The following is a 27,458-nucleotide window of genomic DNA, read 5'->3' as shown; positions in this document are numbered from 1 at the left end:
AAATATCCTTCCTTATCCTAGGTTATTTTCTCCAAAGCAAATCCATCTTGTTGATATTATAAATATAATAATTCCCTTTTGTGATGAAGTCATTTGATATTTTTTGAAAGCATTTTATGTTGAAAAACACGAAATTCACGTGGACGTCAAGAGCATAGAGCAAATGTCATATTTCGTAATCAGATTCTATGGTTTCGCTTTGTACGTCTGCGCATTCAAAACTACGGATTAGTGCTAATCTGTCTCTTCCATGTTGTGTCAAGACGAGGGTATCGAATATAAAAATAAATATATCTTCGATTATTTTTTAAATGTGTTGATGGTGAATTATATCACAAAGTGAGTTCAAGCAGTTGGGAAAATGCCTTGGCCGTGATCGTTTGTGATAAATTACGGAGAAAGTGGTAAGTCTCATTGTCAACCCATATTTACATGTCATATGTAGGAAAAAGTAGATGAAGCACCTGAAAGCTAATTAAGCAAATTTTCCAATGTATTGACCGTCCGTTAAGCTCTTTATTGATTGTCTAAACAATTAACTGGATAGATTTGACCTTTATAAAAATACATTTATGAGATTATGGTTATTATGTGTGAAAAAACTGAGTTTCATGCTAACTCATCTAATACTTGTTTTTGACTCATTGAGATGTTTACTGATCATTTTCTCAATTATAAACTGATAACAGTTTAATCGACCACATTATATAATGAAACAGTTATGTTTTCTTTATAATTTCTTGTATGGAACAACAATCCAAACGGGGACTGCTGAATAATTAAAATTCACAAGTAACAGGTCTGCATAAATTAAAACAAAATATTAATGTTATGTTCTATAATAAGTAGTACTGTATTCAAACTGCATATTTGAGTGGTAATCAAAAATTAATGTCAGCATTGTTTAAATCCATAAGTTTTTTCTTAGTGACCTTCTGTCCCAAAAAGTTTCTTGATATTATTTCTGTCTGGATCCTATCAGTGTTTAAAACCTGGTCGACCTTGTACATTCCCGAAAAAGGCCAAAAGACGCCGAAATTCGAATTTTCTTCAGTGATCTTGTGTCCTCAAAAGCATTGGTAGTGTGAATGAAATACTTGAAATTTGATCAGTGTCTGGTAATCAAATTACTGAAGTAATGATTATTGTGGTGTTATTGTCTGGGAGAACTTTCAAACGTGGAAATTGAATACATACTTGTTTTGTTTGTTTCCTTATCCGCTGATATCCCTGGTTCATGGAATTCCACAATGAGAGATAATTCCACTTTTTTTAATGAAGAAATGCATTCAATGGATGTAATGTGAGAAGTATGGGATGTGCTGTTAATTTTCTTTGACATAGATATTTAATTTGATCTAATTGACCAATTTCTTTCTTTTACAGTTATTCCAACAATAAATTTTCAATAGTTTCATGTTGTGATAACAGAAAGAATCTGTATTATTTTAGCATTTGCAATGAGCTAAAATTATTCAGGTTTACCAGATAGATAAATTCTTGAGAATTACTTTTTATAGGCATGTTTAAAGATGAAAGAAAACCTTTGTGATTTAATTCATATCCGAAAAACTGTTTATCTATACAGCTGATTTTATTTATCGTTTTAGTTCTGTAATTATCCGCACTATTCTATGGTTGTAGCGCTGGTTCAAATAAAGGTCATTCGAATATTATCTTATTATCCCAAACTTGTTTAGAATGTACAAAATAAATAAAAACAATTAAGTTCAACATATTCGAAGGATCCTGGACTTTTGAATCACCCTATATGACAATTGGAAACTTGTACTCCAACTATATAATCCTGTAATATATTCTAAACTGCCAGGTAAAACTCTTTGGGCTAGTTGCAAATCTTCAGTGTCATATAGTACCCCTCTCATTTGCCAATCTAGTTCTATGATTCACATTTTTGTGTTTTCCCAATTCGTATCTTTATGTTGATCTTGCTAGGTATTATTGTTTAGTTTTCGCTGTTAATACCTCCTAAGACCACAATTTCCGCAGTAAGTCTGATTCATACTGTTTGTGACAAATGCGATGATAATTTTTTCTGCTCCTCCTTTGTGGTCGTCAGCAATCTCAAGGATTACGGGGGGAATCCATTAATGTTTAGAAACGTGTTCTTAGTCATAGGCGATTACTGAACTAGAGACTAGAGTAGTATTTTTTCATGAACATCTGGTGAATCCTATACAGGTATATTTCTATTCGACCCATGGGACATTATCGTTTATTTTCCTTTCACATAAATGGCCATCTGCTTGTATATTCGTAAATAGTTCTACCACCTACACAGCCGCGCAAAATAGACTTGTGCGTTGTTGTCGAGTCGTGCGAAGATAAAAATCGATCTTCCCCCGTATAACGTTATTTTTGTCACGAAAAAAAACCAGCAAAAATTCGGAATTCTAGTTTTTCGTGGTTTACATATGGACCATCTGAATAGTACGCTTGAGCTTTTGGATCAAGGATTTTTCAAGGAAAAATCGAATCTGAGCAGACTGTCACTATAACTAGCTTATTTTATTGGGAAAAAATGTTGGAATTAGCAACAAAACTCTCAAGGCAGTGTTATGAAAATGCAAATGACACAGGTATTATTGTATTTAATTATTTCGTTTTCAGTATAACTATAATCTAACAGGCCAATTGAAAAGTCTCCGGTCTACCATGGTAAAACACATTTTTTTTTGGCAAAATTTGATTTTATTATTCAAAATAGTGGCCTTCGAGGGCGATAAAGCGATTATAGCGATCTTCCAACTTTTCGATACCGTTTTTGTAGTACGATTTGTCTTTCGCTTCAAAATAGGCCTCAGTTTCGGCGATTACTTCTAAATTTCTTTCCCGTCTTTTGAGGTATGAGAACAGGAAAAAATCGCTGGGGGCCAGATCTGGCGAATACGGTAAATGCAGAAGCAATTTGAAGCAGAATTCATGCAATTTTGCCATTGTTTTCATTGATTTTTGACACGGCTCATTGTCTTGTTGAAACAGCACCTATTTTTTCTTTGAATGAGGCAGTTTTTAACGATTTCATCCTTTAAACGATCTAATAACGCTATATAATAATCTCTGTTGATGGTCTGGCCCTTTTGGAGGTAATCAATGATTATACCTTGCGCATCCTACAGTAATGATGGCATAACCTTGCCAGCTGACTGTTGTGTTTTTCCTCGCTTTGGATTCAGTTCATCGTGTGCAGTCTACTTAGATGACTGTCGATTAGACTCCGAAGTGAAATTATGTTACATCCATTATCACATATCACAAAATTCAGGTTTATTGCACTTAAACAGCTTCAAACACTGTTCAGAATCATTAACACGTTGTTGCTTTAGATCGATTGTGAGCTCGCGCGGCACCCATTACTTGCTGAAAATTCATTTTGAAATTATGACTAAAAACAAGTTTTCACTTCCGCTATTGTTATTTCTACGACAATTGTTTCGTCATACCATGACTTCTTCAGGTGAGTATTTACTGGGTTCAGTATACAGTAATACTCACCTGAAGAAGTCACTGTATTACGAAACAAATGCAGAAATAAAAATACCAGAAATAAAATATTGTATTATTCATAAGAACAATATTTCTTTCAATATCGAATATTCTATTGTCTAACATTCAGTTACGCCATAAATGTGACACACTCCAAATAAAACGATAAACACTATTTTCGTCCTTCAAAACATCGAGGTCACGTATTATTAGTCTCCAAACTTTCCGGATACCCCCCGTACATCCTCCCGTAGCGAGGTCTCCACCCCACGCGTTCTCTGTGTTCGTTTTTTTTATTTTTTTCCTATGCGCGCTCTATAAACGTAAACAAGCGCCTTTCGTCCTTTTCCGTGACTCACTTCTGTGGTTATCGTCTGGGCGCGCGTTTGCTTTTCGCGGCGCGATAAACCCGCGAACCTTGTTTTGTTGTGTTTTTAGTCGACAAGGAGAGAAAAAAATACGGGCCCCGCTCCGAAGTGTAGTCCTGTGCGTTAGTTAATCGCTTCCTGTGTCAGTTTGGTTGGGCGTGAAAAGTCGAACTTATCCGGTCCGATATGCAGTGGCGATGAGAGCTGTTTTCGCGCGCCTCGATCTGTGCTCGTCGGGGTTTCTGTGACGGTCATAGAGATAGTCTGTTAGCGAAAGGGGACGTATTTGGGAAATTTTTGGTGAGTATTTGGTTTGGTGGAGAATAATTGTATTATTTCGTTTCTATTTTATTATTAGTTGGGGGTTTGTTTGTACAGGGTGTTTCAAACTGGAGTTACAAAGGAAAATTTAAGATTATTTGGATAATTTCAAGAAAATAAAATCCTATGAACATGGGCCTGCAAATGCTCTGTTTTTGAGATACAGGGCGTTTCTTGTAGTTCCATTTTTTGTGATGATTATACCGGTTTATCGAATCTTTATTAATCTTCGCTACAGATTGGGTAAATAAGTACCAAAACTCATAATTAATTTATTCATCACAGCTTACTAACAGGATCTTTATAATAATTTGGATTTTCCTGCGAATTGCTAGAGAATTATTTGAATTTTTTCTCGAAATCGGTAGCAGATACGACAAAATAACAAGAAACTAAAAAGTGTAGTACTGGACCAAAGTTTCTTTTCACATTTTTCTAAATTACCAGTGGTCCACCAAAGAAACATTTCTGGAGAAAAGAAGCGGGCACTGTTCCAGAAAAATATCACTCTGTAGATTTGCATTCATAATTAGCATATCACATGATGAAAACTTTAAATTGGAATATTAATGCCAAATTTAAGTTGAATATCTTGTGAAGGGAAAGTGCTATGAAGAAAAAAATCAAACTTAAAAACCCTTCTTATTATTTTATCGTTATTGATATTGGTTTCTTAGACTATGACTCAATTTATTCTAGTAGAAATTTCCTCGAATTGCTTAATTTCAGTTTTGAAATGCACGAAAAACAAAAATTGTTCAAGAAAACTCCAAATTTCACACTAAAATGTTTGTTTCCTAAATGCGCGCTTGATCCAGGAGAACAGTGCCAAAATGTCAGTGATTTGAAGAATTCGAGGTAAAAATCAATTCTGTTCGTCCGACGTGTACTCTCGACTGGAAGGTGCTAGGGTCTTCAAATTTTTTGGATAGGTTTAGGGTCTGAATATTTCGGCAGAGTGCATTGATGGGCAATATCTGTTCTATGGTTTCGGAGTTATACCTATATGAAATTTTGTTTTCTAGGTTACTGAAAAAATACCAATTTGATCGAACTGAAATTTAGAAATCAGTTTCGAAATATTGAAACGATTTTTCGTAGGAAATTCCGTGATTGTCTTTTAATTGGAAGATTCAAAAATATTTTCTTTTAATTAAATTTCGATAGCTCAGTGTTTATGAATCAGATTTGACTGAAATTTTGATTGTGTATGAAGTTCAACGGAGTGAATTATCCAAAAGCTCAGTTATGTATCTTCTACATGAAAAATAATCGAGTTTTTTCGATTTGATGACCCTCTGAACCACAAAATATTTTTTTAAGAAAATCAAATCGATTTTTTTGGAAATTTTCAGGCAGAATCGACGAAAAGCCAAAAAGCTAGAAGAATGGAATTCCCTAGTTTCATATACGAAATTTTAATGCTTAAAAAGCGGCGGGATCCGAACTTTTGTTCATTAGTTTCGAAATCCGAATAAAATTTTGAAAAAGTCTGTAACTCCGAATCTCAATAGATTCGGCTGATACTCTGCTGTGGAATATATTCTGTTCAGTATCATCGTTACAATGATTGTTACTAATTTCGTGATTATATTTTGCTAAGTTTCCGGGATATTCATATTTTCAAATTTGATTTCTTGAATTTTTTGCCTTCAAAATGCGTGGATCATATTATCGGAATGGGGAAATTTTATTATATATATTTTTTTTTTATAAAAATTGGAATTTTAAATGAAAAACGATGCATAATCTAGAAACTCTGATTACTATATTCTTTATTGAAAATTCTTCGCTTCACTTGTTTCGGAATAATGAATTTTTGAAAATTCCATTCAGATTTCTGAACGTTCAATTCTAGCAGCGTCAAACTAGATATATGCGTGATAGTTATTGAAACATTTTCATCAAACTAGTGTAGATGAGAAAACAGTAAAAAATTTGCGCTGCCTTTTTTCAAGTCGAGTTTTTCGAAACTAGCCCATCTTTGCACGAAGCCTTTTCAAGCCAACCAAGTCTCTTTCTCTCTTTTGTTGAACTATAAATGCGCAAAATTTCAACGCGCTGTCCGAGCGTCTTATGGCAAGTACCCATTGGATTGACAGTATTGGAAATATATCCAAAATCTCCGTACAGGTACCCTAATTGAAAACGGATGGTCTTGTCCATTTGTAGAATTTGCAACATTTCTTCGAACATCTGTTTGTGCGTTGTGGAATGTTCTGACCATCTTCGTTCGCTTTAATAATGTTTTCATTCTGATAACAGTTTTGTGAAGGTTAAGATTGTGTTGTGTGTTTTTGGTGTTTCATCTTGTTTGTTGTTTTTTATCTTTTTGTTTTGAAGATGAGTCAACAGAGGCCGAAAAGACGTGTGAGGTATGATTATGTCATTGTTTGTCATTCTTGATTGTAGTTTTACTAGAAAGTTATCATTTTTGCTGTTGATATTAATTTGACTGATTCAACCTTCGGGCTGTATAAGTCTTTCACTAATTTGGTTATTGTGGAATTTAAAACTGTTGATATAGTTCGAAAGTTTGTTATTTGATTACTGGACTATGTCTTTGATGTATAGTTTTTAGAATGTTCTTTATTTTGAATATTGATCCTCTGCAATAGGACGAAATTTCGATATTTTCTTATTTTACACCTTGGAATGTTTGTCTGTTGTCTTAAATTCTTCTTGTAAACTTTTCAAAGATCTGTTGCTATAACCTATTGATACTCCAATCCAACCAACCAATTTTAAGGATGAAAATATACAAATTCAATTATATACGAAGTTGTACAACTTGAAACCACAAAGTTGAAAATTTACTAAATTGGAGTTACAAACGAAAATGACAGATTCCTTGGATCCCATAAACATGGGCCCGAAAACCCTTTGTTTCTGATATACAGGGTGTTAAAGTTTTATTTTTCTGAAGTTTTTTCCTCAAGGCACAAATATTCAACTTAAATTTGGCACAGTTATACTAATTTATTGTTTAATCATGAAATATACTAATTTTGAATGGAAATATACAGGGTGATGTTTTTTCTGGAACAGTGCTTACTTCTTTCCTCCAGAACTTTTTTTTGGTATACCACTGGTAGTTGAGAAAAATGTAAAGAGAAATGTTGGTGCAGTATTACACTTTTCGGTTTCTCATTGTTTTGTCGTATCTGCTACCGATTTCGAAAAAAAAATTTCAAACAATTCTCTAGCCATCCTCAGAAAATCTAAATTATTATCAAGATTTAGTTAATGGACTGTGATGAACGGATTAATTATAAGTTTTTGTACTTCTTTACCCAATCTGTAGTGAAGGTTAATACAAATTTGAAAACGCGTCCGTAATAGAAATGAAAAAAATCTTATTTAAATGAAGAAACATCGACATTTTCGGTGAACAAAAGCCAAGCGTTATTTTCCGTTCCAGCAAATCGAAGTCTCTAGACCGGAAACCGTCTCAATTCTTCTGTAACACTTAATGAGTGCATGATTCATTAATTTCGAATTTTCGGAAAGACGAATCTACGTGAAAGCTTCGAGCCGCAAGATTTTATTCGATTGCGGTGAAAGCTTGCGCTTTGTTAGGTATTCGGTACATTCCTAGGTCTGTTCGTTAGTTCCCGATCAAGCCATACATTAATAAACCACCACAGCTTTGGTAGATACAAGGAAAACGCTTATTTTGATCTGATATTCCGAAAACTTCATTTTTATTATGAAATTTTAGCTTCCAGATCGGATATTGCATATAAAATGACTGGTAGAAACTTCCCAACCTATGCTTGATAAAAACATTACACAACGCAAAGTTTAGAAATAACCTTATAAAAAAAATCAGTTCTAAAATAATTTTCCCAGCTAAGAACAGTTAATTAATGACTGCCCCCTGTAACATCGAACCTTACACAGAAATCTATTGAATCGTTATCCTCTATGGTCTCATTTATCCCGAATCAAACTCGTTCACCTTCTGTGGTTCATTATACCTTGATCTGATATCCGCAATAATTTCTCTATGGTTTATTCAATTCTCACCGATTTTTTCTGCCTTCCAGATTGGCCAGGATGCCTGGACCACCACCGCCACCCCCGGTGGCCCCGCCACCTCCCATGATGGCGCCTCCGGTGGCCTTCAATCCGCCAAAATCGTCGACAGATGATCGATCCGCCCTGTTGAAATCTATCCAGAGGGGCACCAAATTGAAGAAGGCCGTGACGAACGACAAGAGCGCCCCCGTGATAGGTGGGTTTGAATTCGAATCTGTCACTCTGGGTGCATAGAATAAGGTTTCGATGTTTCCCATAGACAAATGTGGACATAGAACAATGAATTCTTGGAATATTGACACCATACATTGACCATTGAACTCTGTACGTTACATGGAAAGGGAAGATGAATACTGGAGGTATTTCCCTCTATGTCGCAGTGCCTTTAACTAATTTTAACTACACTCTTTTCGTTTATATTCCTTCCAATATGCTTTGTTATACTGTATTATTCGAAAATAGATACCACAAGCTTTTACTCTATATCAAAAACTCTCTAAAATATTTAATAAAGCCAGAGATATTTCGAATTGAAGAAACAGCTTAAAAATTAGAAACAGTCGTTCCAATAGATTGAAAATTGCTGATGACCTACGTAAGTGCAGTAAGTATTCTGGAAGATAGAAGGGACTGAATCATTTGTTATGAATTCTGAAAATCTTTCTTTCTCAAACGGGAATAGGCATTTAAATAAAAGTGCTCTCTAATGAGTGCGCTAAGCCATTTTTTTTGTTCAAAAGGTTGAACATTCACCATTAAAGGAATAAGAGAGAAATACATAAAGCACTCTTTTTCTAAAACTGTTGCTTAAAAACACAGGAGTAGCCTTTCCATTGGAGTATAGAGTTCAATCATCGACAATGAAAGATCAGTTCATAGAATATTCACATTCTCTGCACAGAAGGAATATTTTTATTGCTTTCATAGAGAAATGACCCCACAGAACATTTGTCCGATGACTTTTCTGTCAAAGTTTTTGAATGTTCAAAAATGTATCGGTCATGTGTTTGGGTAAATTCGGATTTTTGTTTGGTTGTAGACCTAGTATGTTCTATATTCGATTTAGAAGAACGTTGTACTAATCCTTATTGTTGTTATAGGAAAAGTAACCAGTTCGAATTCAGCCCCAACTGGGAATAGTGGTGGTGGAAGTTATGGGGGTCCTCCGATGCCTAACGGTATGGGTTTAGGAGGATTGTTCGCTGGTGGTATGCCTAAGCTCAAGCCTACAAAGAATAGATTAGGTAAGGAAAGGATTTGGCTTGAAATAAAGTTGAATCTAGTGCTTTGACAATTTTGTTAGAAATGTACTATTTCAACATCAGATTGCAGTTAGGATGTTAGGAAGTACCTATACACAAAAAAACCTGCTCGCAAGATGAAAACTTGGTTTTATAAGATTGTTAGAAAAAATTTTGACCCTTTTCTTTTTTTTTTTCAATGAAATTTTTTCAAGTCTGCAACCTTAATGTGTTTTAGTGCATCATTGTATAACAAGCAATGACACAATTTAAAAAAATTAACCATTATGAATGTTTACATATTTTAAGAATGTTATGAAATTATCTTAATTATCTCTGCATTTCTTATCCGGAATAATATCTTAATAGTCCCTTATCGATCTGCAGGAATAACTCCTAGTATCAATACGAATCAAAATAGCTCCGAACAAAATGGTAACGCAAAAACTCCTAGAGAGAGATCACCTGTTCCTCCTGCACCATCAACCTTCAACTTTGCCAGCATTCAAAACGAAGTCAAGAAGAAGTTGGCTAACGATAACAGAGACAGAGGACCACCTCCACCGACACCCTCTGCAGACATTGTGAGTAACTACCCTCTCAATGACAATTGAACTGTTTGTTGAGTTGAAAAAGAAAAGACAATTTTTCATTTGGAAATTGCCACATATCTCTTTCTCGAGAGATGATAGTACATATTACAACACCAAAAATACCTATGCAAAATATACTAATTGACGAAGTAACTGCAACACCCAGAAAGAGCTGTTTAAATTTTAATTTTTTTTGGTAAAGCATAGATAGTATAGCAAAGAGTAAATTATTGAATTTGGAGAAAAAAATCGTGAAGGTTTTTTCATGTAAACAATTTTTGTTACTCAAATATTGTAGTCGTTTTTTGCAAGTATGTTAAATTTTACAATAAACCAGCCGTTCGAGGAGATTCAAAGTCGATGTTTAGTTGTTGCTGAAATGCCTAGAGCACGTGTACGTGGAATTTATAGCAAGCTAAGTGAATTTGAAAGAGGTCGAATTATTGGTCTACGGGAGGTGGGGTTGTCATTTCGAGAAATCGCTAACCGTACGAACAGAAACCCAACTACTGTTATGAGATGTTGTCAAGCGTGGTTTGTTAATGCCCAAAATCTAAGAAGAGTAGGCACCAGACGTCAAAGGGGCACAAATGAAGTTCAAGATAGACTTATAAGACTTATGGCCATTAGAGTCAACTCGATCTTTGGCTGATGAGTGGTTAGGAGAACAAGGCCATCCTGTAACTGTAAGGTTTACCACCGGATAAAGTCTTTTGGACTGCAGCATCATCGACTCCATCTTGTGTTGACTCTGACGGTTGAGCATCGCCGGCAACGATTACAGTGGTGTGCAGAAAACGTCAACATTAGAATGTGAATGGCATCAGGTCGTCTTTTCTGATGAATCTCGATTCTCCTTGGGTGCACATGATGGCCGAAGAAGGGTTAGATGAAGTCGGGGAGAAAGACGTGAACCTCAGTTCACCGGACAACAAGCGTTATGGTATGGGGTGCTATTGCACTTGCAAGTAGATCACCTTTAGTCTTTATTCGAGGTAACATGACAGCGCTGCGTTACCTTCAAGAAATAGTGGAGCCATTTCCCTTACCTTAACCGGCTCGAGAATCCAATATTTCAGCAAGATAATGCCCGACCTCATGTTGCCAGAGTTAGTTTGAACTTTTTCGAAGCGACCCATGTGAATCTTTTGCCATGGCCGCCCAGATCCCCCGATCTTTCGCCCATAGAGCATGTTAGGGACATCATGGGTAGAAGGCTTGGAAATTTACCCCAGCCCCCACGGACTTTGGCGGGTCTGAGACTTGAAGTACAGGTAGCTTGGGATTGTATTCCTCAAGAAGAAATAGACCATCTTATTGCATCAATGCCGAGACGTGTTGGGGAGTGTATAGATAATCGCGGTGGACAAACACATTATTAAGAAATTTATTTAAAAAAATTATAAACCCTTTGTTTTTTTTTCCAAATTCAATAATTCACTCCTTGCTATACTATCTATGTTTTACCAAAAAAAAAAAAAATTAAATTTAAACAGCTCCTTCTGGGTGTTGCAGTTTCTTTGTCAGTTAATATATTTTTTCAATCCGTGTAAAATCTCGAGATGAGATTGTCGAAACCAGATCAAGATCATGGGACTGTTTCGCGATCCTACTTCCTTGCCTAATAATCCGAATAAAACAGCCAATTATCGCACTGCGGTTGGATATCCCATTCTTTTGTCCATAGAATTGATTATGCAGGCCGAATATTTCACAATCACGCGCTATCTGCAGATTTAATTAATGCAAGCATTGTTTCTTGGCCCCCTGCAATTTTAGCCATATTCTGTTAAGGAACGCCGCAGTCCAGTTCTGTTTCTACATCGGTTAAGAAGGTAATTATCCTGACTTTACTATCCCAATTTGAATGCATGATTTTTATGGCGATTTCTGCGGTTTTTATTATTATAATTAATTGTGGGAGCGTAAAAATTATAAACATGATTTATCGTTTTTCTCTCATGGTAATATTAGGCCAATTGAAAAGTCTCCGGTCTGGTGTACAGATGGCGGTGCTAGTATTAAATCCTTATGATTTTTAGTTAGTACCAACCTTCAAACGATACATGTCAAAATTCGACAGTAGTCCGGCCATTAGTTTGTGAGATATTGCGTTGTGAGTGTAGCTAATTTTGTTATTTGAGAAAAGATAGGAAAAAAAATAATTTCGTGTGTTGCTTTTTGAAGGGAAAAAATACATTTGAAGCAAAGTTTCGGCTTGATGAAGAGTTTCCGGGGTCTGCATCAGGGAAATCAACCATCATTGATTGGTATGCTAAGTTTAAACGTGGTGAAATGAGCACCGAAGACGGAGAATGCAGTGGACGGCCAAAAGAGGCTGTCACCGACGAAAAAATAAAAAAGTTCACAAAATAATTTTGAATGACCGTAAAATGAAGTTGATCGAGATAGCAGACATTGTGAAGATATCATCTGAACGTGTACATCGTATCATTCACGAATATTTGTACATGAGAAAGCTGTGTGCAAAATGGGTGCCGCGCGAGCTCACAATCGATCAAAAGCAACAACGTGTTAATGGTTCTGAGCAGTGTTTGAAGCTCTTTAAGTACAATAAACCTGCATTTTTTCGTCGTTATGTGACAATGGATGCAACATGTCTTCATCACTTCACTCCGGAGTCCAATCCACAGTCAGCTGAGTGGACTCCACACGATGATCGAATCCAAAGCGGGGATAAACACAACGTCAGCTGGCAAGGTTATGGTCTCAGTATTCTGGGATGCCCAAGGTATAATAGTCATTGATTACCTCCAAATAGACCAGATCATCTACAGCGATTATTATATAGCGTTGTTGGGTCGTTTAAAGGATGAAATCGTTATTAAACGGCCCCATTTGAAGAAAAAAAAGGTGCTGTTTCATCAAGACAATGCGCCGTGTCACAAATCAATGAAAACAATGGCAAAATTGCCTGAATTGGGCTTCGAATTGTTTCTGCATACACCGTATTCGCCAGATCTGGCCCCCAGCGACTTTTTTCTGTTCTCAGACCTCAAAAGAATGCTCGCTGGAAAGAAATTTAGCGCCAATGAAGAAGTAATCGCCGAAACTGAGGCCTATTTTGAAGCGAAAGACAAATCGTACTACAAAAATGGTATCGAAAAGTTGGAAGATCTCTATAATCGCAGAATCGCCTTCGAAGGCAAATATGTTGAATAATAAAATCGAATTTTGCCAAAAAATGTGTTTTACTATGGTAGACCGAGGACTTTTCAATTGGCTTGTTATCTTGTGTTTCTCTCGATATTTCTCGTGGAAAACTATTTTCAAGGATGCTGATTGAATTGGCGAATCTTGAAGGTTGCAATTTCACCGTTATACTGTTGGTACCAATGATCTAATGTTGTATCCTAATGATTTTTCCGTGTACGGCCAGCGTAATTTATGATGTTGCTAATTCGGATAACGCTGCTGAGTCATTAGATTTATGCGTGCGTAATTTAATGATTAATTTAAATTGTTACACAGTTCTATTGGAGAAAATGGGCGCTTTTCAATCAGCCGTATCTGCCAAACTAATTAACAGGACAGTTGACAATTACCCGTTCTACCATGGTAAAACAAATTTATTTGCCAAAATTCGATTTTATTATTCAACATAGTTGTCTTCGAGGGCGATACAGCGATTATAGCGATATTCCAACTTTTCGATACCATTTTTGTAGTACGATTTGTCTTTCTCTTCAGAATAGACCTCAGTTTCGGCGATTACTTCTTCATTGGCGCTAAGCTTCTTTCCAGGGAGCATTCTTTTGAGGTCTGAGGACAGAAAAAAAGGGGCTGGGTGCCTGATCTGGCGAATAAGGTGGATGCAGAAACAATTCGAAGCCCAATTCATGCAATTTTGCCATTGTTTTCATTGATCTGTGACAAGGCGCATTGTCATGATGAAACAGCACATTTTTTTCTTCAAATGCCGTCTTTTCACGATTTCATCCTTTAAACGATCCAATAACGCTGTATCATGATCGCTGTTGATGGTCTGGCCCTTTTGGAGGTAATCAATGAATATTATACCTTGCGCATCCTAGAATACTGATGCCATAACCTTGCCAGCTGACTGTTGAGTTTTTCCTCGCTTTGGATTCGGTTTATCGTGTGCAGTCCACTCAGCTGATTGTCAATTGGATTCCGGAGTGAAATCATGGGGCCATGTTTCATCCATTGTCACATATCGACGCAAAATTCAGATTTATTTCAGGTTTATTGCACTTGAATAGCTTCAAACACTGCTCAGGTTGGTGCTTTGGATCAATTGAGTGCTCGCGCGACACCCATCTTGCACACAGTTTTCTCATGTACAAATATTCGTGAATGATATGATGTACACGTTCAGATGATATCTTCACAATGTCTGCTATCTCGATCAACTTCACTTTAGGGTCATTCAAAATTATTTTGTGAACTTTTTTGATTTTTTCGTTGGTAACAGCCTCTTTTGGGCATCCACTGCGTTCACCGTCTCTGGTGCTCATTTCACCACGTTTAAACTTAGCATACCAATCAATGATGGTTGCGTTTCTTGGTGCAGACCCCGGAAACTCTTCATCAAGCAAAGATTTTGCTTCAACTGTATTTTTTCCCTTCAAAAATCAATATTTTATCAGCACACGAAGTTCTTCTCTTTCCATCTTCTTTCCAATAACAAAAGTAGCATCTACAACCTAAGCTATCCACTTTAAATTTGAATAAATGTTGAATACATACAGAATAGATTAATAAAACGTCTTAATCCATAGAAATTTCATTTTAAACTCATTTAATAGACATCCTAGTGGGCCACCTCAAAATGTATTCTAAAAAAATATACTGAAGCTCATCTATACTAAATTATTGATTTTTTTCTTCTCATTTTCCAGGTAACGGCTGAGCTCAACCACCTTTCCTTGCAGCAGAGCAATTCGAGCAGTGGCTTTGTCAGCGGGGTTGCAGCGAACCACAGTTCTCTGCACAGGAAGACCCAGAGCAACGTTAACTTGAGCTCTTTAGACACGCATGCGGCGCCACCTACGCCCGCTTCGGTACTATCGGCCTCCACGCGATCGATCAACCACGGCAAGCCTAACTTGGCCCCCAAACCGCCTATCTTGAACGGTAACCCAGACACGTTGAACGCAATCGACTAGTTTTCTAATTTTTTATATCTTCAGGTAAGCCGAAAGCCAGTCCCCCCAAGAGGTTGGTGACCAACGGCAAAGTGAGCAGGGCCCACAGCCTGAAGACCCCCAGGTCTCCCCCGGTTCAGCCTCTGGACTCGCCCGTAGATACGGCCTTGAAGTACGGCACTGTACGAAACATGAGCTCTGTGCTGAGCCATTCCATAGGTTGGTAACATTGCAATTGGTCTATTTGCAGTTAACATTCCTGTTGTTGATCTTCGAAAAACTTTTCTTCCTTCAGTTTATCTCTTTTTCTTTTTTCTTCTATGGATCCATTATGACATATCGATATGTCAATTCAGTTTTTCCATATTCATCGATAATCCTTTGAAAAGCTACCAAACATAATCAGATTCTAAGTAAAACAATTTTTCGTCCAGGTAACAACCTCAACTCAAGGTCAAGGATGACCTTGAACGGCCGACCTTCGGCCCCGCCCCCTTCTATACCGGGGACGCCCCCGAACAGCCAACAGCAGGGATTCTCCGCTCCGGCGCCACCCTCCAAGACTGCGTTGATGAAGCCTCCAAACCACGCCCCTCCGCCTCCCCCAGGGGCGTTACCTCTTCCTCCAAACCACGCCCCTCCCCCGCCTCCTCCACACAAGACTTTGCCAGCAAAGTCTTCGGGATTGAGTGTAAGTGCATTTTAATTTCAGTTTTGCTGAAATTTTACATGTTTTGAGCCTTCGCCTAACTAATTTTCTTTTTTTTTTGTAGTTCTCGTCTAGTCAGACTCCTCCTCCTCCACCTCCGCCGAGGAACTCGTCCATGCGCGACCAAAACCACGCCTACAAGAAGCAGCAGTCCATATTGGACTTCGACGAACGGTTCAAGGAAATGTTCAAGTCTCCCACCTCCTTTCCGAAGCCGCCTCCGTTCAGGAACGTTCTCAAGATCTATTCGAACAGACAAGGTCAGTATACGTTGCAAACTAACACTGGTATTTGTCTTGTACGTGAGTCGCAGTGATAGCAGCATGATATCACACATGGAGACGAAACGAATAAGCACCTGCATGTTCTGTCTGTTTCGTTTTGTTTACTGGTTTTTTTTTTCATCTCTCTCGCGGGAATTTTGGTGTTCTTTTTTTTCTCTTTGTCGATTTATCCCACTGTGCAATAAAATTTCAATCACACTGTGCATTTTTGATTCGTGTTGTTGTTTTTGTGTAGTTGCGAGGGCTCATAAGGTTTTTCACTGAAATTCGATTTAAAATCACTAATGATGTTATTTATCACATTCGTTGTGTTTATTAACCTGTACTTTAAGCCTACATTCTTTCTTAATGGGTTCGGTTTAGTTGTAACGATCATTTTTGTGTGCTCATAAGAAAATCATACATCGACATTTTTCATTCTCATTACTTTAACATTTCTGTTTGCAATAAGTTTGGGAACATAAGGTTTGGAAAAAACATTCATAGTCTATTTGGCACTTTGGATATGTCCTTTTTTTTGACCTTGAAGATTATACATTAATTTGATAAAAAATTTGTTATAAAATATTCAAAAAAAGGTCTGAAAATTGAATTAATTCAAAGCTATTGTCACTCGATGAGATATCAATGGGATTGGGTGAACTTACGATGACGTCAATTTGAAGTAAATACGTTGGCCCATAGCCAACTACTGTTGAATGTTATACCGATACTATCTTGTCATATAACTATATTTTACCGCGCAAAAATTGATATTCGCTTCAGATGATGATGAAATATAAAAAAACCACTTTGTAGTAAAGATCTGCTTCTGATAAAAACGTAGTTGACTTCTACAGGATGCAATTTTTTCATTTTCTTATTTTACATGTTGAATGTTTATATTTTGAAATGGATTGTGTTTAATTTTATTAAATCCTTTCATAAACATCATTGCAGATGCGTAAGTGAAACGTCAAATTGACACTTCATTCCCCACCGCTGGGTTGAAACTCATCTGGAAGTGAAGAAAAGGATGCGACATTATCATTTCAGTTACGTAGGAGAGATTTTCCTTCTAGCTGTGTCTATTGAACAATATACGTATATAATTCTTTATTTATTGGAAGAAAAGAACAAATAATATAATTATAATAATAAATCGATATACTGAAAGTGTACTTTGTTAATATGGGAAAGAAATTGTTGATTTGTGCTGCGACTTAATATTTTAACCCAAAAGAGTTGATTTTTTGCAAGAATATAACTTAACGAAACCAACAGACAACATATAAAGTTTCAAGTTTAAAAATTTGAGATTCTCTAGCATTTAAATCAGCTCGACTAACTATAAATAATTGGTGTGGTTGAAAACATTTTCTTTTCATGTTAATTTTTATTGTTAATTGTATTTGACTTTTTCATTTCATTATTACAATGTTCGTTTTCCTTTTTTTTTTTGACATTATAATTTATATTTTTCTTCCACCACAGGATCGGAGTTCTAAAAACATCCATCATCTTGCATGTTCATTTGTATGTGAGCAAGCTCTAACAACAATATAAGTAATTCAATTTATTTTTATTTCTGTAGCGTATTCCATAGCAGTAAGCTTGTAGATTCGTTGTAAATATTTACCGAGAAAAAATTATGCAACTTTGAACTAACTATATTATTAATTTTTTTTAATGATTCCTTTGTAATTCGGTGAAATGTTTTATCTTCTGTTGCATCATTATTTCTTCGTTTTTTTTGCATGCTATGTTTTCCTGCATTGTAAATATCATAATTTGAAAGTACTTCAGGCTGAAAATGGTGTGTTGGTTGGAAAAAAAATTTGTTTATATTTTTGTTAAATTCCTTGGAGACAAGGGCGTAGAAATGGGGGGCTACTGGAAGTAATTACCGCAAAGACGAAGAAGGATACTTTTCCCATAAAATGAACCAATAATCATTTTACTTTTCTTTGAAATCCAAACAGCAGTAAAAATTCGGACCCTTTTGCGGTTTATAAGTTTATTATCGCTTTCAAGATGAGTACTTTTATTGCACTACGAGCACGTCTATGTCCGCGGTTTATTATTTTCCTTTATCTATCCGCTTTCTCGGCATCGCCCCTTATTTGCCATCTATGATTTTCGCATTCTTCATCGGTGTACACTTACTCGTTGTTTTCGGTTTTTTGTATCATTTTCGTCACAAGATTTCAATACTGTAGTTATCAAAGAACTGAACTGAAAAATTCGCATAGAAAAATTGTCTGGGATGTGTTCTACCATTTATTGTGTTTCATTCAAATTGTAATTTATTTGTGACATTAGTTTTGAATTGACTATATCTACAGGGTGTTCCTAAATTGGAGGTACAAATGAAAACGACAGATTTCTCGGATCATTTCAAGAAAAAAGTCCTAACACTTTGTTTTTGAGATACAGGTGTTAATGTTAAGGTTTTTTCTCAAAGAACCTTTCCTTCACAAGACATTTAATTTGAATTGGCCATAGCTATTCCAATTTGAAGTTTTCATCATGTGATATGCTAATTTTGAATGCAAATCTACAGGGTGATATTTTTTTCTGGAAGGGTGCCTGATTCTTTCCTTCAGAACTATTTTTTGGTGAACCGCTAGTAGTTTAGAAAAATGTAAAAATAAACTCTGGTCCAGCACTACTCTTTTTGGTTTGTTATAGTTTTATCGTATCTGCTATAGATTTCGAGGAAAAAATTTCAAACAGTTCTCTTGTAATCCTCAGGAAAATCCAAATTATTATAAACATACAGCTAGTAAGCTGTAATGAATGAATTAATTATAAGTTTTGGTACTTATTTGCCCACTCTGCAGCGAAGATTAATAAAGATTTGATAAACTGATATAAGTATCACTAAAAAGTACGACACACTAGAAACATCCTGTATCTCGAAAACAAAGCGTTTGCAGGTTCATATTCATGGGTCTTTTTATTATAATAATAGTAATAATAATAATATTCTTAAAATTATCCAAGGAATCTCATTTTCTTCCGTAACTCTAATTTAGGAACATCCAGTATAAAGTGAGGACAACCGAATTGGTAATAAAAGAACTTATTTCGAGTAATTTGGTTCAAACTTCGTTGTCAAACTCCTTTTTCTCATATTACAAATATGAGCAAACGTTGCCGACAAAAAATTTTTTTTTCGATTACCCCCCTAAGAAAAAAAAATATCTACGCCCTTGCTTGGAGAGTTGATAAAACAGACTGCCAGGACAGAAATGTGATTGATCGATAGAATTGACACACCATTTAGGTCTATTTGTAATTTTGTGCAGATCCTGCAATGACAATGTACCGAACTTTTCATAACTATTAATTATTTTTTTCTAGTCGTTAATAAACAGCAGGCCCCTCCTCCACCATCGCCGTTACTTCCGAATAACCGACTTTGGGATGTGCCTTCCGGCTGTTGAAAAAATAAATATTTCTTAAGTATTATTTTTGCTCAAATCTATTTCTGTCGATGTAAACAGAAAATTACGAATGGAAAAGATAGAGATAATCGTGATATAAAATGGTGATTTGAAAGAGTATAGTCATCAAGTTATACTTTGTAAGTGTATTTGAGTAGCTTTTACGCTATCGATGTTTATTAGGCAGTAAGTTGATTTTTTTTAAATCTTATTTATTATTTTATTTAATTTTTTACATAGTTACAGTACCTTTTGAATATTGTTCTTTCTGATATGCCTTTCTGTCAAAGCCATTCTTTTCTTTTATCTGCAGTCATTTTTGCAGAGACTATAAAAAAATATTAAAAGTGAACAAAAACATATTTTTGAAAATCTCTACAAATTGCAAGTACTGAAATATTCCTCTTCAGTTTTTATTTCTTGAAATATCCAGTAAAATGATAGTGTAAATATATGACTACTTTTAGAGACTGTTAGATTACAGTGAAATTTACCAATCATTAAAAAAAAAGAGTTTAATATTCTACTTATAAGGAAGTCATCCAACAAAATATCTTGTAGTGCCTTAACTTCAAAGAGTTAGTCAATTTCTAACTGTATACCAAATAAATATGTATATATACCTAGTAAAGAAGATGATGGTATTCAGTCCATGTGAATATGGTTTAAACAAGTTTTTTGTTCTGTTAATGAAAATTATTCATTGATAACTTATTGAAATTATTAACATTTAGAATAAAAGTATTGATACCAATAAAGTTGATTACTACCAAGCTGAAGTTTATAGGTTTAATTTCACTTATCCAATTCCTCTTCTTGTAAGGGTTCCATGTTTTTAATGCTAGAATACACACTAGAGAAAAAATCACGAATAAGTTTGAATCAGGGAGTGCCAAAATTTATTTTCGCCAAAACCCAAAAACAAACTGTGTTACAGTTCCAAGTCAACATCTTTTGGCGGATAGATGTTCTGGATTGAAGATTTTTCGTAATATCAAATTTTGAAGGTGATCTGATCAGAAATTCTTTTCGTAAAATGTTATTATCAAATGGTATTAAAATCATACATCTTTTCGGCGGATGCGCTTCAATATAGCGCATCCACCAAATTTTCTAGGCGCCATCTAGTGAAAGTAGCCCAAACCACACCTAGGTAATGCCGTACACGTTACAGGATTCTAATCGTGGTTGGTTGTGCTAAGAACAAGTTCAGCAAATTGTGTAGAGATGGCGCTACAGGAAAATTTTCTACTAAATTTAATATTTGGAATTTTAAAGAAAAACGGACGAAATTGAATGCTGTCACTTCTGCCTCATAAGGATTAAGATTCATCGGTGAAAACATTTTCCAATCAAACTTTTTTGAAAATGTTTACACAAAACACGAAATATCCGAAAATTGACACATTTTAGGAGTAAACTGATTGCAGATTTGTATTCGGTGTGGACAAAGTTCCGTTTTTAAAATTTTTGCACCAAAAATTTTGTTTTATGGAATTTATTCAAGGGAATGTCGCAGTTTTGATCATCAAAGAGAAGACCAAACCCCTTTCAAAATGCCTACACAAAACTACTAATATTTTAGTTTTGAGGAATTCTGGGGAGTTATTGATTTCAAATGGCAATTCAGCATGGAAAATTCTTCGTAATATCAAATTTTGAAGTTGATCTGAATCAAAATCTTTTTTTGGCGAAAAACTATCCAAGGTTAGATTATGATAATTTCAGAGGGTTTCAAGATCGTAGATTCCAAATAAGTCATTGATTCTTAGCAGAAAAATTTGTTTACACCTCAGGAGCACAGTTTTTACACTAATAAAAAGTCTCAGTTGTGGGGCAGGCATACTCATTTTGCAAGCCTCAGATTTATGCCACCAGAGGGCAGACCAAACCCCCTCCAAATTTTCCCACTAAATTCGAAATAACTCAAAATTGGGGACTTCTAGGGAGGAACTGATTGCAAATACGGATTCAGCAGAAAAAATTCTTCATAATATCAAATTTTGAAGTCGATCGGAAACAAAAACTTTTTTTGGCGAAAAAATATCCAAGGTTATAGTCTTGGTTTTTCCGAAAAAATCGACCGATTGAATTCGAACTTTTTATGAATGTTTTAGAGGGTTTCGGAGTCATAGATTCCGAATCAGGCATCGATTCTTACCAGAAAAATTTTTTTACACCTTAAAAGCATAATTTTCACACAACTGTTATAGAGCATCATTTTTCCCATTTTCAAGCCTCTGATTTTTGCCACCAGAGGGCAGACCAGACCCTCTTTAAATGCCGCATAGTATTCTTTGGTTCCCATTCTATGAAAAATTTGACTTTTTAACTTTGTTTTCGACTTTTGTTGAATGATCTTGAAAATATTATAATTCACAATATTCACTAGCCGAAAACAAAAACATCTTCTTCTGTTGATAATTCACTAATCTAGGATGGCGAAAGCAGAGAGTCAAAAGCAAATTGCACAAAAAAATTGGGAATTGACAAATAAAGTGGAAGTTATTAATACTGTAGATGAAATTTATCGATATGATAAAAAACAACAGCAAGATATATTGGCCGCTAAGCCATGGGACAAAGAGTATGATTGTTCCAATTTTCTGTATCAAAAATTAATTTTTAACTTTCAGCCCTCATTTCTTCAAGGATATTAAAATTTCAGCATTAGCCTTACTAAAAATGGTGATGCATGCTAGATCAGGGGGCACATTGGAAGTTATGGGGCTTATTTTAGGAAAGGTTGATGGTAACACAATGATTGTTATGGATTCTTTCGCTTTACCTGTTGAAGGTACCGAAACAAGGGTGAATGCCCAAGCTCAAGCCTATGAGTATATGAGTTCCTATATCGATGCTGCCAAACTAGTAAGAAATGAACTTTCAGAAGTGTTTTTCATTATTTCTGATTACTTCTTAGGTTAAAAGACATGAAAACGCTATTGGATGGTACCACAGTCATCCTGGTTATGGCTGCTGGCTCTCAGGAATAGATGTTAGCACTCAAATGTTGAATCAAAACTTCCAAGAGCCTTTTGTTGCTATTGTCATTGATCCAGTAAGAACAATTTCTGCTGGAAAAGTATGTCTGGGAGCGTTTAGGACCTATCCAAAGGTATTCAGACTTATATTTCCTATATGTTCAGTTTTATTCGTTTTAATTTGTAGGGATACAAACCACCAAATGAAGAACCTTCCGAATATCAAACAATCCCACTGAATAAAATCGAAGATTTTGGGGTTCATTGTAAACAATACTACTCTTTAGATGTATCTTACTTTAAATCTGCTTTAGATAGAAGACTACTTGATTCATTGTGGAATAAGTACTGGGTTAATACATTGAGTTCATCTTCGTTAATTACTAATGCAGATTATACAACAGGGCAAATATTTGATTTGTCGGAGAAATTGGAGCAAAGTGAATCAGCTATAGGTATGGTAATAAATATAATCAAATATTATACGACTAATCATTCTTAACTTCAAGGTCGAGGCAGTTTCATGGTGGGGGGCAATGATCCACACGAAAAGAGAACTGAAGATAAATTATCTAAGGCCACAAAGGATAGTTGCAAGACTACAATTGAAATAATCCACGGATTGATGGCTCAGAAGATTAAAGATAGATTATTCAATAGCACTTCTACTAACAACGTTTGTAACCCAAAAAACAATAATTGATTAGATTTGTATGAAATTCGATTTAAATTATTTTTATTAATTAAAATTATTATTTGATCTGATGATGATGTCGTTTATTTTCACCTCCAGAATTTAACAGTGTTTCAAGTTTGTTTATCTTTATTCTTGTTTGATATTTACTTGAATTTATTTTAACATAACTTTCTTTTTTCATGTATGCCGAGATTTATTTTTCTTTTAACAACACAACCTTCACTTTCGACAAAGAACCTTGTAAAATAGTTGATAAATTTTTTCCTCAGAACCGTCTTTTTTTTATAGGTGCAAAACATTGAATAAAATCTCACATAAATTAATATTTGTTTATTGAAGATGTGCTTAACAAATTTGTAGTACCTTAGGTAGCATTCAGTTTGATATATGTCTAGAACAGATTTAATATCGCTTACAAAAAACTTGGTCAGAAAATAATTCTGAGAAAACTCACAGACACAAAACAAAACATAAAAAAACAAAAAGGCCAATGAATTTTATTCCTTGAATTCCATCGTCTCCAAACAAGATGATCGAATTGTTTCTTTCGATATTTGAAAGATTTTTTGGTGGAGAAATCTGAAGGAAAAAATCATTGAGCATCAAGAAACAAAATTTTTAAATATATTAGATAATATATCTTTATAAACATAAATATACACCATAATACTAAATCAGTTATGTTTTACAGTTTTTTCGACTAGCCCAGAAGCGAAAAGTACAATAAAAGCAATCTTGATGTAAAACTTCAAAATTGAAATTTACACTTATCTTATTGCTAGATACAAGTGGTACTTATTCTAGGAAAATAATAAAATATTTCGTACAAACGTAGGTGAAAAAAAAATTCTGATCAATTTCCTAAAGATATGAATCGGATATTACAATATACCTCGAAAAATTTCTTGGTCCAATCAATAAAAAAAATCGGTACCATTTCAGATAAGAATGCGTCAATATGAACATGAAATATCTTAGAAACTTCCACTTATGTTTGGTCAATATTGCACAATGAAAGAGTAATTTTTGGTAGCAAAATGTAAAACATAGTCAAGCTCTAAATCTTGAAATAATAAAGGAGAAGAAAATGTATAGACCTCTGGGCTTCACAAGTTTCACTAGATGAAAATATCAATTTTCAAAAATATCAAAGTATATCTGGAAATGTAAATTTGGATAGAGTATATCTTTCGCTTAAATATAAATAAGTGTACACTGCAAAAAAATAAGTATAAAAATATCTCCAATCAGTAATATTACTCACATGGTAATAAAATAGTACCAGACGAAAAACAAGATTAAGAAAAATTACCAAATAATGCTTCCTCAACATTTATATATCTAAAATATACTCTATGTACCATTCGGATATCATTTATAGCTTATCTTTTTATTAACGTTTCGTCCCCTGATCTGAATTCCACATAACCTCCTTTACAAACCTAATTGAATAACTAGCACACTCTCTATTTCTTCTACATTTCAGATCAAGTGACGAAACTCATCCTTGAAACCAACGAGTCAAATTTTAATAGCTGCACCTGACCAGCGTGGATGATGATTCTTTTTTTTTTAATGATTTTCTTTTTTCAGCGTGAACAGTAGCCTTGAAAGCTGTCGACTATAGTAGAGCCCTATGAATCTAGAAGAAGCGTGATGGTATTTATCTTAAAATAATCTAGCCCTCCTTTTCAGTTCGTTCCGCCGCCACTGGGGCAACCTGTAGAAGTCGGTCCTCGACAGTTGGAATAGTGTCTCAAACTCTGCGTCCGACAGATGTCTCTGTAAAATACACAACCATTTGAAGCACAGATCCGGTAGTGAGGTTAGATTAAGATGCATAGAAAACCTGGTGTGTCTACTTATACCTGTAAAACTTTCAGACAAAACGGGAGATTTTTCAGATTTATATTTACTTGATTTCAAGGGATCGCGTCAGTTTCAGATGGCGCATACATCGTTTATATTTGACATTTCTCTCGAATCTCAGCTCTCGTGACCTTTGAGTATAGAACAATAATATTTTATATTCTATGCTCGTAACAATCTTCCACACTCTACCATTATATTCCATTCATTTCATTAAAAATCCGATAGGAACTGAATTGTAATTTATTGTAAAAGTGTGCAGTGTCTAAAATCAGTTTTTCATTTTCAAATGGCCCCAGGCAGATGGCGGGAATTCGAAAATTTCTGAAAAACGCTACCTTACAGAACTCTGGTCAGCAGAACACCAAAGCAACAGGTGGATAGCTCAAAAAATTTGAAACAAAATCGAATCAGTACACACACCAGGGATTCTATGCAACTTAGGTTAGATTCATAATTATAGACTTTTTGAGTTATTTTTCAAATCCTCTCAAATTAAAAGAACTCTCATCTTTCATATTGCCAATTAGTCTATCAAATGTGTTTTAGGGTCCTCCAGACATAGATTATTCTTAAAGATATCAAAAAGGGTACATCGACAACTAATCGATATCTGTAGGACCTAAGAATCTTTGCCAAATATGCCGTCTTAGCAAATGCACCTACCTCCAAATTACACCTGTCAACGTCAGATGGCAGTCTGTAGTTAGTGATCACAAGCAGGTGGTACGGATATATTTTGGCCGGTTCGTTTATCAGCATCGAGTGGGCCATGTTGGGTAGCGACCTGCGCACTTGATATCCGCACCTTCCCGGGTAGCGTCCGTACGCGGGAGATTCGGTACTCTACAGACAGATGGCGTTAGTGGTAAAAAAATTACAGGTGTTATTAGCACGTAAATAAACAGAGGACAACGATCGGGTCGATTCTTAGATGAAAAAGGTAAAAATAAATAATTATCAAATAAGCTCTATAATTATTTTTCAGTTTGTAACATCAAACGAACGAAAAATACTACAACGAAAAGGTAAGATGTAAGTATTTTTGTGGAGGAAACAAAATGAGGAATAAAATAGAAAACAGGCAAATGTCTAAGAATTTGTAAAATTTGCATTTCCTAAAAGATTTGTTTCAGTAGAATCGACCCATGACTTTAAAAGCATAATTCTGGAATACATAAGCTGGAAATAAGGACGTTTCCAAACAGTTATTTACAAGCTTTTCAAGAATTAGTCTATTAATACAGACAGTTAGTAATAGTTAGATAAAAGGATGGTTTTCTTATAAATTACATTTATTTAATCTTGGTACAAGTTGAAATGTTCATAATTTGAAGATAAACGAGAGAAATTGAAATTAACTGTGACAATTCAAATTACAAAACATTTAAACTAGTGCCAAGACAGCCCCTCCACCAAAATTCATATTCTTATCGACACATCTACGAAATGTTTTGAGGAAAATAACTGAGTATGCAATCGACAGCCTTGCCACTGAGTCACGCTAGAAACAAGAAGCAGAGTACAAAGTGGGCAGCCACCAGAAGCAAAACAAACAAATATACATACAGAACTAAGGTTAGATAGAATAAAAAATCAGAAGCGTTCAATATTTACATACCATAACACGTCTTTCGACATCAGTGATGGATCCAGTGGAAACTAAAGGAAAAAGCATTATTTTTAACACGCCTCACTTCTTCTATGGTTTTTAAAACTATGAAATTTCACATGTTAGAGCGAAAATTTTAATCGGGAAAATTTTAGTCTCAGCACACCGTTATTCCAGCATGCATAAGCCGAAAAATCAGATCATAAAAGCTGCATCACCAAAGAATTTATTCCATCGATTATGTCCAATCAAATTGATAATTTTCACAATTAAAATAAAAATAAAATAACTTTAATAAAAGAACTTTGGACTCCTTGAAAATATTCGTTATGTATATTATTAAATAATTTGTATGAGCCTTCACCAAATTTACAATTTGAAATTTATATCCTTCGGGTTTTTGAAGTTTATACCAGTATAGAACATCCAAAAGATATTTCCTTTGATTTTTACACCTTCATACTGTTAAGCTTTGAAGCGATAAGAAAACAAAAAAGTTACTTACTATCTGATTTTCCACAACTGTCTGTACTGTGTGTTTTCAAGCCCATTCCACTAAATGAGTAATCACCCTGCGGAGTATTCAAATTTCAATGAAATATTTCTAAAGTCAATTTTAGTTCGAACACACAAAACATGCTGCCACTACCAAAAAAAAAAAAAAACCCTAAAAAA

At 35.0% G+C, this 27,458-nt stretch overlaps 3 protein-coding genes across 22 annotated transcripts in view; 2 read left to right on the top strand and 1 right to left on the bottom strand.

Moving 5' to 3' along the window:
- The first annotated feature begins 1,131 nt into the window (after nt 1-1,131).
- On the top strand, nt 1,132-20,400 carry LOC123680020 (WAS/WASL-interacting protein family member 2-like). 5 transcript variants are annotated; one of them, XR_006747470.1, is made up of 10 exons: nt 6,416-6,571; nt 8,246-8,433; nt 9,338-9,481; nt 9,866-10,062; nt 14,955-15,189; nt 15,246-15,419; nt 15,635-15,891; nt 15,974-16,169; nt 17,667-17,738; nt 19,539-19,739. XR_006747470.1 is itself a non-coding variant. In XM_045617652.1 (9 exons), exons 2-9 carry the CDS (start codon nt 8,256-8,258, stop codon nt 19,619-19,621), a joined length of 1,464 nt encoding a protein of 487 aa, XP_045473608.1. In that variant the 5' UTR covers nt 1,132-1,310; nt 8,246-8,255; the 3' UTR covers nt 19,622-20,400. The 5 variants fall into 5 exon arrangements, 4 of the variants coding, with proteins under 4 accessions (XP_045473608.1, XP_045473607.1, XP_045473606.1 ...); XM_045617652.1 differs by lacking the exons at nt 6,416-6,571; nt 17,667-17,738 and adding an exon at nt 1,132-1,310 and having other exon boundaries at nt 19,539-20,400; XM_045617651.1 differs by lacking the exons at nt 6,416-6,571; nt 17,667-17,738 and adding an exon at nt 3,897-4,175 and having other exon boundaries at nt 19,539-20,400.
- Nucleotides 20,401-21,932: 1,532 nt separating this feature from the next.
- On the top strand, nt 21,933-23,370 carry LOC123681262 (COP9 signalosome complex subunit 5). Its single transcript, XM_045619562.1, has 5 exons — nt 21,933-22,208; nt 22,258-22,492; nt 22,545-22,739; nt 22,793-23,060; nt 23,115-23,370. The coding sequence occupies exons 1-5, from the start codon at nt 22,060-22,062 to the stop codon at nt 23,306-23,308; spliced, it is 1,041 nt and encodes a 346-aa protein (XP_045475518.1). The 5' UTR covers nt 21,933-22,059; the 3' UTR covers nt 23,309-23,370.
- A 247-nt stretch (nt 23,371-23,617) lies between these two features.
- The window catches only part of LOC123681260 (actin-binding LIM protein 1), a 47,800-nt gene continuing 43,959 nt past the window's right edge, over nt 23,618-27,458 (bottom strand). For 9 of the 16 annotated variants that reach the window (XM_045619553.1, XM_045619556.1, XM_045619555.1 and 6 more), the window contains 4 exons: nt 27,289-27,355; nt 26,793-26,833; nt 25,838-26,017; nt 23,618-25,084 (listed from right to left, as the gene is read on the bottom strand). In XM_045619553.1, coding sequence (XP_045475509.1) covers nt 24,971-25,084; nt 25,838-26,017; nt 26,793-26,833; nt 27,289-27,355 — 402 coding nt within the window. In that variant the 3' untranslated portion in view covers nt 23,618-24,970. Of the gene's footprint in view, nt 25,085-25,837; nt 26,018-26,792; nt 26,834-27,288; nt 27,356-27,458 lie in introns of those variants that run through there. The other 7 variants (XM_045619558.1, XM_045619557.1, XM_045619561.1 and 4 more) reach the window with 4 other exon arrangements.

Source organism: Harmonia axyridis, chromosome 5 (assembly GCF_914767665.1).
Source record: "Harmonia axyridis chromosome 5, icHarAxyr1.1, whole genome shotgun sequence".
Lineage (NCBI taxonomy): Eukaryota > Metazoa > Arthropoda > Insecta > Coleoptera > Coccinellidae > Harmonia > Harmonia axyridis.
This window is presented reverse-complemented; position numbering and strand designations above follow the sequence as displayed.